This window comes from Toxotes jaculatrix, chromosome 1 (assembly GCF_017976425.1).
Source record: "Toxotes jaculatrix isolate fToxJac2 chromosome 1, fToxJac2.pri, whole genome shotgun sequence".
NCBI lineage: Eukaryota > Metazoa > Chordata > Actinopteri > Toxotidae > Toxotes > Toxotes jaculatrix.
Window position 1 is genome coordinate 4,918,968 of NC_054394.1, and position 17,631 is coordinate 4,936,598.

At 38.0% G+C, this 17,631-nt stretch overlaps 2 protein-coding genes across 3 annotated transcripts; both read left to right on the forward strand.

Annotated features, from left to right (window-relative positions):
- Nucleotides 1-1,596: 1,596 nt before the first annotated feature.
- Nucleotides 1,597-10,415, forward strand: LOC121180101 (adhesion G-protein coupled receptor G2-like). Of its 2 annotated transcripts, XM_041035363.1 has the most exons (15): nucleotides 1,597-1,710; nucleotides 2,380-2,528; nucleotides 2,634-2,709; nucleotides 2,937-3,078; nucleotides 3,680-3,796; nucleotides 4,651-4,776; nucleotides 4,934-4,982; nucleotides 5,078-5,172; nucleotides 6,170-6,285; nucleotides 6,745-6,848; nucleotides 6,981-7,145; nucleotides 7,267-7,357; nucleotides 7,678-7,804; nucleotides 8,327-8,474; nucleotides 9,141-10,415. In XM_041035363.1, exons 2-15 carry the CDS (start codon nucleotides 2,381-2,383, stop codon nucleotides 9,239-9,241), a joined length of 1,605 nt encoding a protein of 534 aa, XP_040891297.1. In that variant the 5' UTR covers nucleotides 1,597-1,710; nucleotide 2,380; the 3' UTR covers nucleotides 9,242-10,415. The 2 variants fall into 2 exon arrangements, with proteins under 2 accessions (XP_040891297.1, XP_040891216.1); XM_041035282.1 differs by having other exon boundaries at nucleotides 6,745-7,145.
- Nucleotides 10,416-13,805: 3,390 nt separating this feature from the next.
- Nucleotides 13,806-17,070, forward strand: LOC121182017 (adhesion G-protein coupled receptor G2-like). Its single transcript, XM_041038296.1, has 6 exons — nucleotides 13,806-13,942; nucleotides 14,192-14,307; nucleotides 15,047-15,315; nucleotides 15,714-15,819; nucleotides 16,463-16,788; nucleotides 16,952-17,070. The coding sequence occupies exons 1-6, from the start codon at nucleotides 13,835-13,837 to the stop codon at nucleotides 17,068-17,070; spliced, it is 1,044 nt and encodes a 347-aa protein (XP_040894230.1). The 5' UTR covers nucleotides 13,806-13,834.
- Nucleotides 17,071-17,631: the final 561 nt, after the last annotated feature.

Genomic DNA, 17,631 nt, shown 5'->3' on the forward strand with positions numbered 1-17,631 from the left:
AGGCTTGACATTTTCAAGCAAGTCCACTTGGGAGGGAGGCAAAAAGCAAAAAGAGTTTGACACCTTGGAAATATCCATCGCTTTAATATGGCATTGTAGCCAATTTTGCTAATAGTGTATAGTAAATCACTTCACTTACATACAAATCAAAAGTGTGTTTTATCATCTGGGTTTTTTGCAGTTTGCCAGAACAAGGCTCAACACCTGCTGTACATGAGTCATTCCATTCTTCTTCTTCCCTTTTCTCTTTTTATCCAGGTGAGTGGTCTGTGGCATTTTGTCACACATAGGATCAGTCAACCCTTGTCACACACCAGTGACCTCAACTGTCTCAGCATCAATCAACCAAACACGGAGAAATCCCCCACTAACAGACTCCATTCTGTTAGAACTCTATTTCATTGTTTTGCTTAGTTAGTAAACTGTGGAAACCAGTGTCCATAACACTGACAACATTTAGCTCAAAACGCCATACCAGAATGGATTATTGTTAAACTATTAGTTTTATACTGATTTATTTATTTAATATGAATTAATTCCTGTAATACAAAACAAAACATTCATATATTCACTTTACATACATGTGTAAGATGTGTAGGTATTCTGTTAAATTAGTCTGTTCTGTTGTCTCTATGCCATACAGGCCACCTGGCACAAAGGCCACCTGGATGTCCAGCTAGTAAACTTGCTGATGGATAAAACACTATGTGCAACTCACACAGACACAGCCATGGAATGCATGCACAGTGTCACAAGCTACAGGTGAGTCCATAAACACATGTGGGTTTGTATTATAATCAAACATGTGTCTTGAATGGAGGTTCTTATAATGACAATACCAGCTCCAAATACCAAACTCCATCACTTCTTCATCAAGGCAACGGGACTCAGCCATTTTGTTTCTGTTCTTAATGTGGGGAAAAAATGAAATGAATTAGCACACAGGTTTGGAAAGTTTTTTTTTTTTTCTTCTTCTATTGAAAGTCACAGCTGACACAAATGACAGACAGAGAACAGACCAAGAAAATATGGTAATAAGTGTTGCATGGCTTGCAACACAGACAAAGATTTTCATGTGGAATGCAAAGTTGTTGACAAAGCTACCAGGAGAGACACAGTTCTCTCACAATATTTGCCTGTAACATTATTATATTTTTGAAATAACTGATTCCTCCTGGCTTTGGCTTCAACTTCCACTGCAGAATTAAAGGCTTGGACTCAACACACCTTGTTTCACTTGATTTTTTTAAATGCACTACTCCCCTCTGTTGGTAGGAGTAATGACATGCAGCCATAAACCAAGTGATGTGCTACGGAGCAATGATGACTACTTCAGGATAAACTAGCCTCTAAACAAAACCATGAACTAGTGCTGAATGTGTATACAGAACAAATGTGCAGTGTCTTTGTCAAGTATAATCTTTTTCAGTGATTTTATATGAGCCGACATTTACTGTAGATTCAGTGGCGACAGAGGTAAGATACAACTTTTTTTTAGCCATTTGTCTGTTGCTGCTTCCTCCTTTTATTTTAGAATATCATTTACATGTTTTGTGTGTGTGTGTGTGTGTGTGTGTTTTTCTTTACTTCCCAGGAGCTCTTTGGTTTCAGCAGGTTTCCTCACTTGGTTCTGTCTAGCTGTCACATCGGCTGCGTTCTGTGACGTCTTCAGACTAAATCATTTCTACAGGAATTCAGTAACATACAAAGGTAGGCTGTGTTTTGATTCTCTTTATGTCAGAACCACATAATTTAGCTATCTATAATGATGCTGATATTAGGCATGAAAATTATCTGTTGGTTATTTAACTAACTGTATGGAAATGACGTGCAAACATATTTGCTGTTGTATTCCTAGTTTAGATCAATAAATGTGGTTGGATGATTGTGTTCCTTCTTCCCCGTGTCTGTGTATAAGGTTTTAATACAAGAATTTTTCATGAAATATCAAAAAAGGTGGCAAGCTCTTAATGATAGTTTTTCATTTTAAATCTTTCTTTTAATATTTGAATTTTGATGCACACATGAACACAGCAGTTGTATTCTTGTATTCCTGTCCTCTGTATTAGACTATATTTTGCCAGAATTACTAAGTTTGTCTCTGTCCCTTCACATGTTGAGTGTGCATAGTCCTTTTGGGTGTGGTCTGTCGCCTTCATTGCCTTGTGAATGCATTAAGTGATTTGATGTTAATACTACTCATGCTCTGAGGAAGGCCTATGGCTGGCTGACAGTGATAATTTGATAAAATGTGAAGCTCTCAGCTTGCTTTGGTAGAGTGCCACCTTTTTTTCTACTTTTGAACTGATTCCATGACATAGGTCTGTTAGTACAGCACAGACAGGTTTTTGTTCTTAGTGAAACCTTTTCACTCCACAGGATGAAGTGGTGGATCCTCTGGTGGCTTCTCCTGTCTCATGACATCATCTTTAAAAATCACACTTGTGGTCAGTGTAACAATAACACCCCCAAAAAATGTTCACAACGTGGAAGGTGCAACAGATGTTGTTCTAAGGGAAATAACCCAAGTAAGATGGTTCAGTATATGGTTTAATCTAATATGTGCATAACCATATGTGTTTACCTTCTCTTGAATGGGAAAGTAGTAAATATATGTTATTTGTGTTCTACAGAGAGTGAGGAGGCCAAACGTTGTATGGAGAATGTAACGAAATTTTTCACAAAAGGAAACAAACGTGACTCTATCAAGTAGACATTTTAATTATATATCAAAGATTTCTTTTTTTCCCTCAAATCCCAAAATCCTTTGGGAATTTTATGTTGTGTGAGCACTGTGTGTGTGTGTGTGTGTGTGTGTGTGTGTTTGGATATAGTTTTACCAGATATGTACATGGGTTGATGTTGAAATCAGATCAATCAGATTTAAGGAGCTGTTAATAAAAATTAACTTATAATTTCCTGTCTTTTTCCACAAGCGCCATTGAGGATCTAGAAAATTTTCTAGAGGAAACTGAAGTGGATGATATTACATTCATGTCTGTCGATAATTTGGTGGCTGCCCTGCACAAACCCAAAGGCTCCTTTGAAGGCCTTGAAATTTATGCCAGTGAGAATCAGGTAAGGCTATGTTTAATCTTAATTGGAGACTGAGTAAAAATCAGAATCTCAGTGACATTTTGAATTTGCTGGTAGATTTTTCTAGGGATGGCATTGTCCTCCTACTACTACTTGATGGGTTGCGGTAAAACTTTGTCCAGACATACATGGCTCCCAGATGTTGAATTATACTTTTCTCTAGCATCACAGTGAGGTTGACATTTTTGGCTTTTAGTGAAACAGCATGACAGCTGGAGACAGATGGATTGTCATGAGATTTGATACAGATATTCATGGTTCTCAGACAATGCATCCTAATGATGTTGGTGATCTCATGACTTTGACTCTGGTACCACCATAAGGTTGGCATGTAATTTTGAGTGAACTGTCTCATCCCATCAAAATAGATTTAAACATCTGACTGACCCTCTGACTCTTCCACTAGCACCAACATTAGGTCAAATTTTAATTTGTACATTCCCATCCGTTAGCCATATTACTTTGTGAGTTTGTTTGCATGCCAACATTTGCATTTAGCTCAGTTCACTGCTGTGAGCATGCTGTTACGGGTATTTTGATTTAGCGTGTCTCTTCCTGTTTTGGCTCTGTACCTCTGTTACAGGCATCAGACAAGCCTGTCGCCAACAGCAAAGTGAGAGTTCAACTGCCGAAAGGGTTGGATGTTGGATCAGACAACACAATTGTGCTTTGCTCGCTTCCCTGGCCGGAAACAAACGTGGTCAGAGATGCATGATTTTATGTAAAATGTTTAAAATTTAGTGAGTGTGAGGTTCTGTCTACTGGCTTCATGGTTTAATAAATGGAACTGTGTGCCTTATGGAGCAGTGAACAGGGTTTAGGCTGGTTTGGCAAAAACAACGACAGTGTGAATTGTGATTTGTGAGTCACAAATCTGCAAAAAAAATACCTGAAAATGTCAAAAATGCCTGGCATGCGATCATTTTTGAAACTAAATGACCCACTTAATATGTTAAAGCTCTTAGATCTTGGAATGATCACAGATGAATAAGGCACACGTTTATTCATTTCACAATGCTGCTAATATGACCAGCATTAGTGTATTTCATTCATTTAATTTCATTAAATATTAGTAGAGCTACTAAAAAGAACAATACGTTACATTGCTGTGAACAGGGGCCTTCCTTTTGCAGAAAAGTTTGACAAATCTGGGTCAGTTTGTCAGTGATGTCAGTTTGTGACAAAAGGCAATAGCACCATTGCATTTGGTGATATTGCCTTTTGTTAAGTAAAGGGAACAAACAGCTGTCACTTTTTTTCTGAACTACAGGTTGTTGCTCCTTTGTTTTTTATCATTGTTGTCTGCAGAGACATGTAAAATGTCACTGAATACAAGATTAGAGAAGTTCTAATTGAGGAAAGTGAGTACACCAGTAAAGGTAAACCACAATGTTTTATTCAAATAAAAACACACATGGTATCAAGCAGTGTGAGAGGATCACTGGGTGGCTTTTTCCATTTGACACAGTAAAGGTGCTTAAGGATGGTGATCAAGTATTATGCAACAACTGTCTTGGAAACTGTCAAACTAACTGAAGGTGTGTTGTACTGTAGACCATACCCGGAGCCTCAGGTCAACTGTATGAGAACAGAATGCATGGCTTAAGTGTGCATCTCAAGAGTATTTCAGGACTACAGGAGCGTGTCAACATCACCATGAATCTGACTACAGCCATAAATGTAACTACATCTTCATTTCACAGATCATTTACTCTAAATTCTGTAATCTTTTCTCGTTATTGAATACTGCATATATTTGTATGTTTTGCCCATGTGAAAGTCATAAATACGCCCTGTATTAATCCTTACGTAAACCTTGAATGTCATTGTGTTACAGGATAACCAAACTGTGCCCATATGTGTGTTCTATAATTTTTTAAGTGATGGTGAGTAACCAAGCATCACATTTGTCATGAATACATAATTCAAATGTGACCACATCATAGGCAGAATGGATGTCTGTCTTTGTTTGCCTTTCCAGAATATAGCAACAATGGCTGCCTAACCCTGTGGGTACATGGTCAGGATAACATCACCTGCTCCTGTGACCACCTCACATACTTTGGTGTGCTTGTGGTAGGATAGTAAATTTACAATTGAATGACTATAAACTGCAACTCCTAGAGTGAGAAAACAAGTGGCTTCATTTTCACAAAATATGATAAGAGTGACAAACACAGAGTTTAGCCCAGAAACCAGTGTAGCATGAACTCTTTTTAAAAATTTGGACATAACAGAGAGAGTATACAGTGGATAACCCTCTGACATGGCCTCCACATGATTTTAAAAATCCTAAATAATGGGAATACCAATATTGTCTACATGCTACTGCACACTGTTCATGTTACACAGTGATATGTAGAACAGTTATGCACAGTCAGATGACTTTGTACAGAAAATACATTTACTTTGTTATGACTTGCTGACTACTACAATGTCATTCTTGATGCTACCACTAGATGGCCCAAGAGATAAAAATGAATCAAATTCTACACACAATGACTGAGTAGAAATAGTAACACCACAGGGTAAAGATCACTTACTAGTAATCTTGTATTCAAAATTTAACTCAAGCAATGAGTTAAATATTAACAATAAAATGTCATGTTATTGAAAGTATCAAAAGGGGAGTTTTATGTACAAGGGTGTCTTCAATATATTGTAGTACAGTATATTCTTTTGGTTATATTATGGGATTATTAATACTGAGACATTCACATGTAAGAGGCCATGTTAAAGCCAGGTGGCAGTGGAGCTAATTTTAACGATGTTATAGTTTAATCTGTAACCAGGTGTCATAACTTTCATGCCTGTAGATTTTGTATGCAAATCTTAACATCCAATATAAGTTGTTACTATAGTAAAGGAGCAAAGGTAGTGGAGTTAAAGTAAAAGTACCATATTTGAATATTTAAATAAATGTCCTTAGTCTGCTCCATGTTGAGCACTTACGTACCCTCTGCGTACAATTTATTTCAAAATCTCTGATTTGATTTTAGACTAATAGATGTAATAACAGAAATGCAGCAAGTATACAGCTACACCGCAATATCCCTGTGTTTTTTCTCCACAGGTGTCTGAGATCCCCTCACCTGAAGACCAGGAGATTCTGACATACATTAGTGTGATTGGCTGCGGCCTTTCTCTATTTTCCCTGGTTATCACTGTTTTGCTCTTCTTCACAAATAGGTACTTCATTCTTCCTTGGTGGGTTATTCTCCTCACCTTTCATTTTCCTTTATCCCTTCCTACCTTCAGTCTATCCTCCCCCTGACATATTTTCAGTTACAGCAGCATCCCTCTGTCCTTGCTCCCATCATTTCTTCAGTTCCTCAGCTCTCTTCTTAACTACTGTATCAGGTGATCATTCCAAGATTCATGTTTGGCTTTTTCTTGTTGCCCTTTCTTGTTTGTCCGTTTGTTGCCTCATTTTGTTTTTCCTTCTTTCAGTTACTTTTGAAATGCAATGCGCTGTCCTTCCTCTCTTATCACATTGTCTCTATTTCTTACAGTAAACGCCATCCTTCTATCTTTATTTTCTTTCTCTTTCTCTTTCATTTCTTCCTCCACTTTCCAAATTTCATTGCCACTATGATACATCTGTGCATTACTTAACGCCACACAGATCAATTCTCCTGTGTTTGACAGAAAACTCAGAGGAGATGTCTCTATGAGGATCCACATCAGCCTCGTCTTTGCCCTGATCCTACTCAACCTACACTTCCTCCTCAGTCAGATAGTGACAGAACAGTCCCCTTCTAAGGCAAACCCCACAGTGGGACTGTCCCTCCCCAATGAGACAGTGACAGAACAGTCTCCCTCTAAGGCAAACCACACAGAGTTTGCCTTAGAGGGAGACTTCCTCCCCAATGTGACAGAACAGCCCCCCTCTGGGGTTTGCCTTTACATCGCTATTTCTCTTCACTACTCTCTGTTGGCCAGTTTCACCTGGATGGCCTTGGAGGGGTTCCACATCTACCTTCTCTTAGTTAGAGTCTTCAATATCTATGTCAGGAGATATGTGCTCAAACTCAGTGTGGTGGGATGGGGTGAGTAGAGTCACCGAGGCTAGGAACCTTCAAGTTGTCTGTATCAGCTGGCAAACATTTGAGTGACTGCACCCTTAAGTGAAAGAGTCATTCCCTTGCTTTATCCTTGTGTTTCTGGCAGGTATTCCTGCAGTCATTGTGTCTCTGGTGGCCATCATAGACATAAAGTCATATCGTAATTTCGTTCTGGACCCGCCTAACAGCACCTCAATGTAAGGGAAAAAGGGTAGAAATTTGCAAGCATGTACAATCTAGACTAATGAGTAAAATAATTTAACCATTCACTGTGACAACAGTTATTATAAATGATAAGAAGGAATAGCTGGAATGTGCTGACATCTTTCATTTCATGGACAGCAAGCCACAGGTTACAAGCATCGAATTTCCTTATGTTGAAATACTGAATCCCTACTACTAGTGCCAGGGATACGTAACCTTACTGCATACAGCTGATTCTTTAGCCACCTGAACTGACATTGTTGTTACAGATAGTCAAAGATTAAACTGTTGTTCATACTCCCTCTACCTGCAGATGCTTTGTCACTGGTACAGCAAAGACGGTGACTGTAGTGGGAGCCCTCTTTTTGGTGTTCACCTCGAATGTCATCTTGATAGGGATGGCAATCAGACGTGTTTTGAGTCTCCGCCAAAGAACAGAGGTACAAGTCAATCTGCACTGTTTGCATTACAAGCTGACTAACATATTCTTTTAGTCTTTTCATGGGATTTGTTGACAGAAAGAAAATACAGAATATAGCCAGTTTTATTCTTTATTTTTTTAAAATGATATTTAAAGGATGCATTTTCCCTTTAAGGAATACACATACACTGGGTTGGCCGATCTCTGCTGTTATGATAACCTTTCTCGCATGTCCAGTAAATTTGTTTAATATGTACTCATTGAAATTATAGCTGTCTCTCTTGCACACATAGTTTGTATAACTGAACCACTGCCCCGCTGCCTCTTGTAAAGAGCACTGAAAACAGTGATAATCCTGTATGTGTGGCTCTAGAGAGCATAGTTTTAAACAAACTAAAGAATACAAATATGCTTCCACTCAGGAGCTTTCTCTCAGTTACTGTCCTCAAACCAGTTTTGGTGTTCACTCTAACAGAGTACATACATTTCTCAGTTTCTAACTGGTCATTTCTGATTGCCTATGATTTGCTAATATGAGCAGGGTAACATTGGCACCACAAAGCGAGACATCTGTACCTTGCTGGGAGTGTCCACTCTGTTTGGTGTGGCCTGGGGGCTGGCCTTCTTCTCATTTGGCTACCTGAACACTACAGGCCTCTACCTCTTCTGCATCCTGAATTCACTGCAAGGTCTGCATAACCTGCTTCCACCTGTTCATCTCTATTATGTGGTGATGTTACTGGATATATAACAGAAAGGGTTATATGAGGCAAATATAAAAACACTATGTACTGGGTCATCTTAGGGTTAAGGTGCAAACCACATTCTGCAACTGTAACGTCCACAATTGTTGAGAATCATCAGGTTACATTTCAGGATGGGGCATCGAAGTGTGTAACATCCGTAACTACTGAAACTGAAAATAGAAATTATTCACATTACAACACATTTATGCCCAACAAAGTTAAGTTTAAGAGCAGGAACTGTAATCCTTTGACCATTCCAGACCAAACAGGCCAGGCTGTAAATGTGTAATGGAAACACAAATTTGGACAGCAGGACAAGGACAGTCATAAAATAAAGGGCTAAAGTCTCTGGAATCATAACTTTGCAGGTTGAGGACATTTATTCCTTTTGCAAATATGATGACATGATTGCATGAAAAAAACACATTTACGTTAAAACACTTGCACTATCAGGAATTAATGGTTTTAAAATACATACTTTAATTTGCAATGGATACTGTCTCATTTGTAAATTGATGAACAGTGACCTTATCAGAGGCATTTGCATGCTTTGCATGATCCTCTCCTCCTCCTAACACTTTATTTCTCTTTCTGTCCTTTGAATCACAGGTTTCTTCATCTTCCTGTGGTTTGTGATGTCTTTGAGAAAGAATAGAAGCTCCGCTACTACCACTACCACTACCACTGAAGCACATAGCTCCAACCGTTGAGCCTAAACTCAGCTCATTACACCAAGACATTTGTGTGTGTGGGAGGGGTGGATACTTTTGACATACTTATTTCTAAATTACATTCTGTACATCATGTACAACAACATGGCATAGAACCAATCATACTACCTGGTAATGACTCATGCAAGCTAATATATAATATTAATTGTAAAATACTTCAGCAGCTCGCAGTTTCAGATCTTTTTTTAGTGCCGCGTCATTAGTATACCCTGCTGTGCTTATAAAAGTGTTGTGGTGAGGGGTTTATTTATTCATCCACTGGGCAAAAGACAGAAAAACACGCTCACATCTATCGGCAATTGTCCTACTTCACCCTTTCTGTTCACATCTGTGTGAACATAAGAGCTCGTAAACTCTTTACAGAGTAAGACTCCCTACAGAAAAGCCAGAACTGAGATCCCAGAATGGCTGAAGGCTTATATGTCAGTATACCTAATACCAATGACAGCTGGAAACTTTAGTCTTTAGTGGTTTTCCCCATCATTACATGTTTGTATATTATATTATTTTATTTCTGTTGACATATAAAAATGAACCTCACCTGTAATAATTTGGTTGCTCTGATGAAAAAAAAAATTTGCATAAAAAAAATACCCCCCGCAGACCAAACACAGGCACTGCTGTGTTTCACTTTATCTCTCCCTTCATGAGCACAGCTTACTAGCATTTGTCTGGTTGATCCTGTTCACTCTAGTGGTAAGAGAGTACTACTCTATATCCACTGGCTAATAATGTAAGTCTTGTTTTTTTTCTTCTTTTTTTTCCTTTAATAGGATGTATCAGGTGTGTTACTGTGATGGTATTGTGAAATTACCTGTTAAATTCATCAAAATGACAGAGTAATTTTGGTCAGCGTAATCAAACTAATGAAGTTGAACGTTTTAATTCGTTTTGTAGATATACTGTTGATTTGAAAGAAATCCTGGTGATGGGCTTCAAAGGTGGAACTGTACAAAAGATTTTCCTGTATTTGGCCAACAGTAGAGTAAGACTCGAAAAGCCATAGCAACTATGTCTGATGTTTTGAATGTTTCTGAGTTTTGAATTTTAGTTTTTTGTGGTGTTTCCATTAGAAGAACTGGCCCCATATTTGCCTTTGTAATTGCGAAGTGGACTGGTGTTCTTTGTACAAGGATTAAAATCTTTTTCTTTCTTTCTTTCTTTCTTTCTTTCTTTCTTTGAACTCCTTTATGCTTTTATACCACAGTTGAAAACTGGAGCATATGTTAATATTATATAATAAGTATTTGCTTTCATGTCACTTACTTGACCCTGTTTAGGAACAGAGTAAGAGTTTCATTGTTAAAGCAGAGGCTCTCTGTCCTGTGCTGATTCTTTTGTCTGACCTTACAAAAGGATTTTGGATGTGAATCGACTCAGAGCTGAGATACACTGAATGTATCTGTGTTAAAATGCAGTGTTTATTTCTATTTTGTACATATTCCATTGGTCAAACATTCAGAGGAAGTACAATGGTTCCCTTACTGCTGTTACTGCTGCTGCCTGAATCGCTGGCTGACCCAGGTACGAATGTTGGTTTTATTAGTTCAGGTTTTGTTCACCAAAGAAAAAATAATGCATCAATTCAAAATGGGTAGAAATAGATATCATTTAATTATTTCTATTTTGGGGATTTATTTTTACTTTTAATTCACACATTAAAAGGAAAAGTGTAACTATTATCTCCTACTTCAGTCAAAACAGCAATAAAATAACACATAGAGGGTTTATCTACCACAGCAGGACACAACAGAACTGACTGAGATCTGGTTCTGTGGAGTTTAAAAAAAAAAAAAAGTGAACAGTTGAGAGCTTGTAACTTTTGCCGCATAATCCAGGAGCAATTACTGAAATCCAAATGACTTTACTAAAAAATAGTAAAAATTTGAAATATATTCTTATGTTTCTTTAAAATCAGAAGAAACATTCATTTATTTTTCCTTAGAGTGAGACAGACACTAAACCATTACATAGGCTGTAAAAGTTACTTTGCATGTCACAAGATAAAGTAAAATAACTTGTATTTGTTTCTTGTCTTGTGTTTCTCTTCTGTCCAGTTTGTTTCAACATTTCAAATGGTGGCATTAGCACTACCATCATTAACGGTAGCATTCTCGAAATCCGAACTAATCATGTGAAATGCGACGTGAAAGGAGACCGTTGCACCTTTCAATGCACATTCAACAATATGACTTGGTTCAATGGATCATCTTTTTGCTTAGATGCCAAAGTGACAAAATTTCCCATCAAGGATGAATATAGCTTTCAACCAAGTAAGTACATTCTTTCTCAAGTAGACAGCTGACTCAGTACAGGCAGGGTCAGAAAGTGTGCAGAGGCACAGCAGCTGATTCATATCCATCCCCAACGGCGCTGTATCCTCAAACAGGGAGATTATATGTCTGCATCTAAAGTTTGATTCCTGTGTCACTTCTCAGATATAACTTGCAACTTGTTCGTATGTAACGTCACTGTCATCTTGCAACTGATTAAGTCTCTGAATAATGACAACTCTGACCAGAAAGAAATGATGCAACTCTTCTACATAAGGCATTCATGTCCAAAGCTCTTCAGTACCAATACTGACACCAAGGCAGCCTTTGTAGAGTAAGTGTGAGTCCTGCTGCATGCACTCCTCTGTGTGCAGCCGAACAGATACATTTATTTCATTCATTCATATTGTTTTCTGCACTACTGTTTATTTTGATCCATTCGATTGACAATGTCGGTCTATTGATTGTTAACTTTGGTCCAAATTGAAATATCTCAACAACTGTAGGATGAATTGGAAGAAGATTTGGTTCAAGCATTCATGGTTCCCATAGGATGAATCTTAAACACTTTGATCCCCTGAACTTCAGTATGTGTCCTGTTTGCACAATTGGTTCTTTCTTGGTTCTGTCTGCAGAGCGGAAAGAAAGATAATCCATAACATCATGAGAAGATCCCAGCTTGAGACTGGAGGCTCCATAGAATATAGCCTGAGGGACCTGTCCCTGAATGTGGTTAACATCAGTGAGGATGCCCTCAGCTCTTCAGGAACCACATCCAGGATCCAGTTAAAAGTTCCACAGGTACACAGGATGAGATGAAGATGGTGGTGATGAATTTCGAAAGCACAGTGATAATTAAGGTTTAAAAAGCATTGTGGTAAATATATTAATGTCTGTGCTACATAAGGCCGACATCAGTTTAGACAGTGTTCAATTAAAACAAACCTTGCCAATTTGGTCCTTGATGATTTTTGTGTGCGTGTTTTCATGCAAGACACAAATTGCCCTCGCTTGATGATCTTGATCATCTTCTTTCATCCACTGTCAGTTGCTGCCTCAGAATGAGTCATTCCTCCCTGAGACTTGGCTGCCTGTGTCTGCCCTGCAAACCATCCCAAAGGAGGAGAGGATTATTGGTTTGGTCAGCTACATGGAGCACAGCCAGTTCCAAGTATATCCTTTCTCCTATTTACTCTTGCATTAATCCATCCTGACACCTTTGTGTTTCAGTCCATAAATTACATTCACAGTTTAGCCCCTGTCATGAATCTTTGAAGATTCTTTGGTCAGTATGGGTTTGACATTGAACATTTTAAATCCATCTCTCTTCTATCAGCAATGTTCAGATCGTATCATATGTACGTTGCTGTGTTTCCTTCCATGCCTGTACTGAAAACGTCTCCTCATCAGTTTGAACAGGAGAACATCTCATCAATGGTTCTCAGGATAGAACTGCTGGGGGAACGACGCCTTCACAATCTGAAAACGTCCATTAAGATGATTTTCAGAGTTGCTACACACATAGACATTGGTGTAAGTCTGTTCATGCACACATGCTTTAATATTTTCAGCGTCAAATCGTTCAGCTGTCAACTGTGGTTTAAGGACACAGTGCTGTATGCTGCACAGGCTGTGAAACAGATCTATCTAAATAAAACTTGACTTGTTTTTGATAAAGGCTTGCGACACATTGCTCAAGCAATGTTTTTGAAATTTGGGCACTGTTTTCATGCCTGTTCCTTTTGTAATCTATTGCCGTTATTTAAACCTGCTCATTGAGGACACTCTTTGGTGCTGTAATCACATTCAATTCTCTTAATTCATCAGTCACTAAAAAGCACAGTATTGTGGCACTGGGGTTCTTTAGTATTTTGTTAAATGCACTTTTAATCTATTTGGTACATTTCTTTAACTGTGCCATATGTGCCCTTGTTGACTTCAAGTATTTCTACATTTTTGTATTTTCACAGAATGACTCGAGGTTACAGTGCTGCTATTTTAATGAACATGGTAGGTGTATGTCACTTTTTTATTACCTGAGAACAAACAGAATCATTCCAGTAACATAATTAACTTTGATGTTTTGATTCATGTGTGTGTGTGTGTAAGAACAGGCTTGTACATCACAGATATGTCTGTGATACCTTATACGTTGCATAAAAGAAGATTTAATTTGCATGCAGTGACAAGAGAGGTTATAATTTAAGGTGGCTTTTTTATTTTTATTTTTATGGCTTTAAGGGGAATTTGCTGTTCTTACAGCCAGCAGAATAAGGTCTAGTTAGCTAACCAAGTTTTCATGTTCTCAGACTGGCTCTGGAAAGCAGATGGATGTGAGACTCACGACAATGGTCAAAATGGCATTATCTGCCAATGCAGCCATACAACAGCCTTTGCTGTCCTACTGGTAAGGAGACACTTGATTTGACTGTGCTCCCAATGGTGTATTAATCTATAGAAAAATAATTATCAACTAATGGGTCAAGCAGTTATAGAACACAGGAAATAAAACAGATGATAGCCATCTTTGAAAGTTTGGTTATCTTTATCAGTGCAATATGAGAAAAAATTTGTTGCTTATGTCTCTGACTTATTTCCAGATGTTAGTTCATCTGTAACTTGCAGACCATTAATCATTCTTCCATATTTTCGGCAGGTAAGACAACCAGTTGAAGAAGTCCACTGGAAAATACTGTCATACATTAGTTACATAGGTTGTGGCCTGTCTGCCTTCTTCACTTCTTTGTCCCTTGTGATGTATTTCTTCAGTCGGTAGGTATATATGTATTCTTTGCATTCCATGCAGATATACACTCACTGAGCACTTTATTAGGAACACCATACTAATACTGGGTAGTTCCTCCCTTTGCTTTCATCAGTTCCACAAAATGTTGGAAACTTTCTTGTCAGCTGCGCATTTAATCTGTTCTATCACATCCCAAAGATGTTCTACTAGATTAAGATCTGGTGACTGGGAAGGTCACTGAAGTTCACTGACGTAATCGTCATGTACATGAAACCAGTTTAAGTTCATTATCCTGCTGGAAGTAGCCATTAGAAGATGGTAAACTGTGACCATAAAGGGATGAACATGATCAGTAACAATACTCAGACAGACTGTGGCATTCAGACCATGATTGATTGGTATTAAAGCCCAAAGTGAACCAGGACTACACAACTTGTTTTCAACCTGTATCCAAGTGGATAATCACACCCACACATTCTGGCTTTGTTCACCAGTTCAGTCCTTGTGGTTGGAGGTCTCCAAGAGGCTCTCCAAAATCCTTAACCACACCATCGCTACTGAAGTTTCATTCACAGTCAAAGCATGTTATGAAAAATTTACTATGATGGCAAAAAATACTAATAAATTGGATGAAAAACACTGAGAAATGGAACAGTTAACTTCTACAATGAGAAACAAGACTGAATAATATCATAATCAATATCATAATATCATGAAACATGGCATCTGTTAATAAACACTTCATTTCTTCTTTCTCTCCCAAAGAAAAGACAGAATAGATCACTCCATTTCTATTCATGTATCTCTGAGTGGCGCCTTATTTCTGCTCAATACAACCTTCCTGCTGACTGAGTGGGGGGCCACGGTGGAACAAGAGTGGGTGTGCGTGTTTGTTGCAGCTTTCATGCACTACTCCTTGCTCTGCTGTTTCACCTGGATGGCCATTGAGGCACTTCACCTCTATCTACTGCTGATAAAGGTGTTTAACACCCACTACAAACACTATCTGGCCAAACTGTCTCTTGTTGGATGGGGTGAGTGTTGCAAGACCACCTACTCTATTTACTACATGCTGATGTTGTGCGTCAGTGTGTGACTAATGACACCAGTTTAACTTAGAACATTGACAGGAAGACCCCACGAGCATGTCCCAGTTGATTTTTTTTTTTAGACAGACAAATAGAGAACACCCACTGAGTCTCTGGTACACAGAAAAATGTTAATTAGAAGATGACTGGAACATGTATTGTATTTATTGTGTGTGGATACTATGAATATCTCTGCCCCTTCCTTGATTCCTTTTGTCATATATAATTATTGAACACTGGTGCAGGGTTAAAAAAAAAAAAAAAAAAAGGTTGGTTAATCGCCAGAACTTTGGTTCTGGTGATTAACACCAAAATCTGTGTTTTGGTACATGTGTGATTCTCAGGGATCCCTGGTGTGATCGTGACAGTTTCTTTAGGAATGAAGGACTTCAAACAGTTTTACGGAGTTACACAAATGACCATGGCCGACACCAACCAAACTAATGAAATGTGAGTAAATTCTAATAGCTTTTCACTGATGAATAATCCAGCTTTTGATTTTTTTTTATCTATATTTAAATACAAGATTGTTCTTCACATGACATACATCTCATATATGAAAAATAATGTATGTCATGGATATCTTCTGATTTATATGACATCTGCTGTAAGTCACACACAAAACATATTCATACTTAAATGGATAATCCTGTATACATTTTGTGTGAAAAAAGACTTTAAGACCATAACATATGGAGGAATGGTGCTCTCACACTGTTATACAGGGAAGTAATTACAAAATGTAAATACATTGATTGGCTTTTAAATTTTAATGCCAACCATTAAAAATACAAAAAAAGATTTTTATTAAAAAAACAATGATAATTTAAAATGTTTAAAATAATAGTTTCTAATATTAAAACTGACAGGTATTTGAAAATGACTAAATAATTTAATATCAATCACATGTACTATTGTACTGTGTACAAACCTGGTTCCAAATAAAAACTTAAATTTAAAAAAAAAATTAAGATAATGTTTGTGTTCTTTTTACTGTGCTGTATATACCCTGTATAACCACAGATTATCTGTCTTCTCTAATGTATTGGGAAAGTATTCTGACAGTCTTGTGGATAACCTGCCTGTCCCACAGGTGCTGGATCACAGATGACTCCTTCTTCTACTCCTTAAACCTGGTGTATTTCACCCTTACATTCATCTTCAACTCTGGCATATTGGTGGCAGTGGCTTCTAGCATCTGTAGGATGAAAGCATTTATGAGCCGATCCAAGTTTGGAGCACAGACTGATGAAAAGACTTGGAGCGACCCAAAGAGGTTCAGCGAGTCCTGCAGGAGTGGCCTCACTGTGCTGGGTCTTACCTGGCTGATGGGGACCACCTGGGGCCTGGCCTTCCTGGGCTCAGGATATGTCAACTACCCCATCCTATACCTATTCTGTATCCTCAACTCCTTACAAGGTCTGCGGTCCGTTTGAGTTTTAATCTTTTGCTCTTTTGGTTTCAAGCCTTTGTGCCTGAGGGCTTTTAAACCAGTCCGTGCGCTGTCAAACGCAGATGCATCTGTTCAGCTTGTCTTTCATTAGTTCATAAACCCACCTAACATGTGTGTCTCTTTGTCAAGGTTTCTTTATCTTTGTGTGGATCTGCCAGTCAACCAAGAAGCAGAGGAGGAGAGATATGGAGAACAGGATCAGCTCAACTCCTGTGAAGACGATGACTTCAGGAATCAAATCTGATTAGACTCCCTTTCCTGTCATTTGTCTGGATGAAAAAAAAAACCTATAAATGGAGTCTGTGATTGCATAACTCCCCCTCCATGTGACCACAGCAATAGTAACAGCTGCATGTAGCCCTGTCAACACTAGGTTGAAAATTGCCTTAATTTTTAATTTAACTTTTAAAACTGTTTCCAGTGTAATTTGTAAATGTTCTTCATAAACATGAAAACTCTAGTTTAAATCAGTACTGCCATGCAAGTGAAGTTGTTTCCTTTTCTAAACTCCTGTACAACATTGCAAGTGTATTTGAATGAAACTTTAATTAGTCAATTTAAGAGAATGATCCAGTTTATAATTATATATATATTTATATATTATGCAAATTAGAATTAGCACTGGTAGAATATACAGTAATTTTCCAATCCATAGAGCACCACAAAAGTTAGTTGTTGACTGTGCATCGCATTTTCTTACATAAAAGGTAAGACTGCATTTCTGTTGACTTATAAATAAATACATAACAATTGCTTGGCTTGGTTAGAATAAAATGCACGAAAAGCTGGTAAAATAAAGCAAAAGCTTT

Excerpts from the sequence above, each read along its gene's own strand:
- LOC121180101 (XM_041035282.1), top strand. The coding sequence starts at position 2,381 with ATGAAGTGGTGGATCCTCTGGTGGCTTCTCCTGTCTCATGACATCATC. Across the intron at positions 6,286-6,744 it reads TTGCTCTTCTTCACAAATAG|AAAACTCAGAGGAGATGTCT; the intron begins GTACTTCATTCT and ends TGTGTTTGACAG. Across the intron at positions 7,805-8,326 it reads GTCTCCGCCAAAGAACAGAG|GGTAACATTGGCACCACAAA; the intron begins GTACAAGTCAAT and ends TAATATGAGCAG.
- LOC121182017 (XM_041038296.1), top strand. The coding sequence starts at position 13,835 with ATGTTCTCAGACTGGCTCTGGAAAGCAGATGGATGTGAGACTCACGAC. Across the intron at positions 15,316-15,713 it reads ACTGTCTCTTGTTGGATGGG|GGATCCCTGGTGTGATCGTG; the intron begins GTGAGTGTTGCA and ends TGTGATTCTCAG. Across the intron at positions 16,789-16,951 it reads TATCCTCAACTCCTTACAAG|GTTTCTTTATCTTTGTGTGG; the intron begins GTCTGCGGTCCG and ends CTCTTTGTCAAG.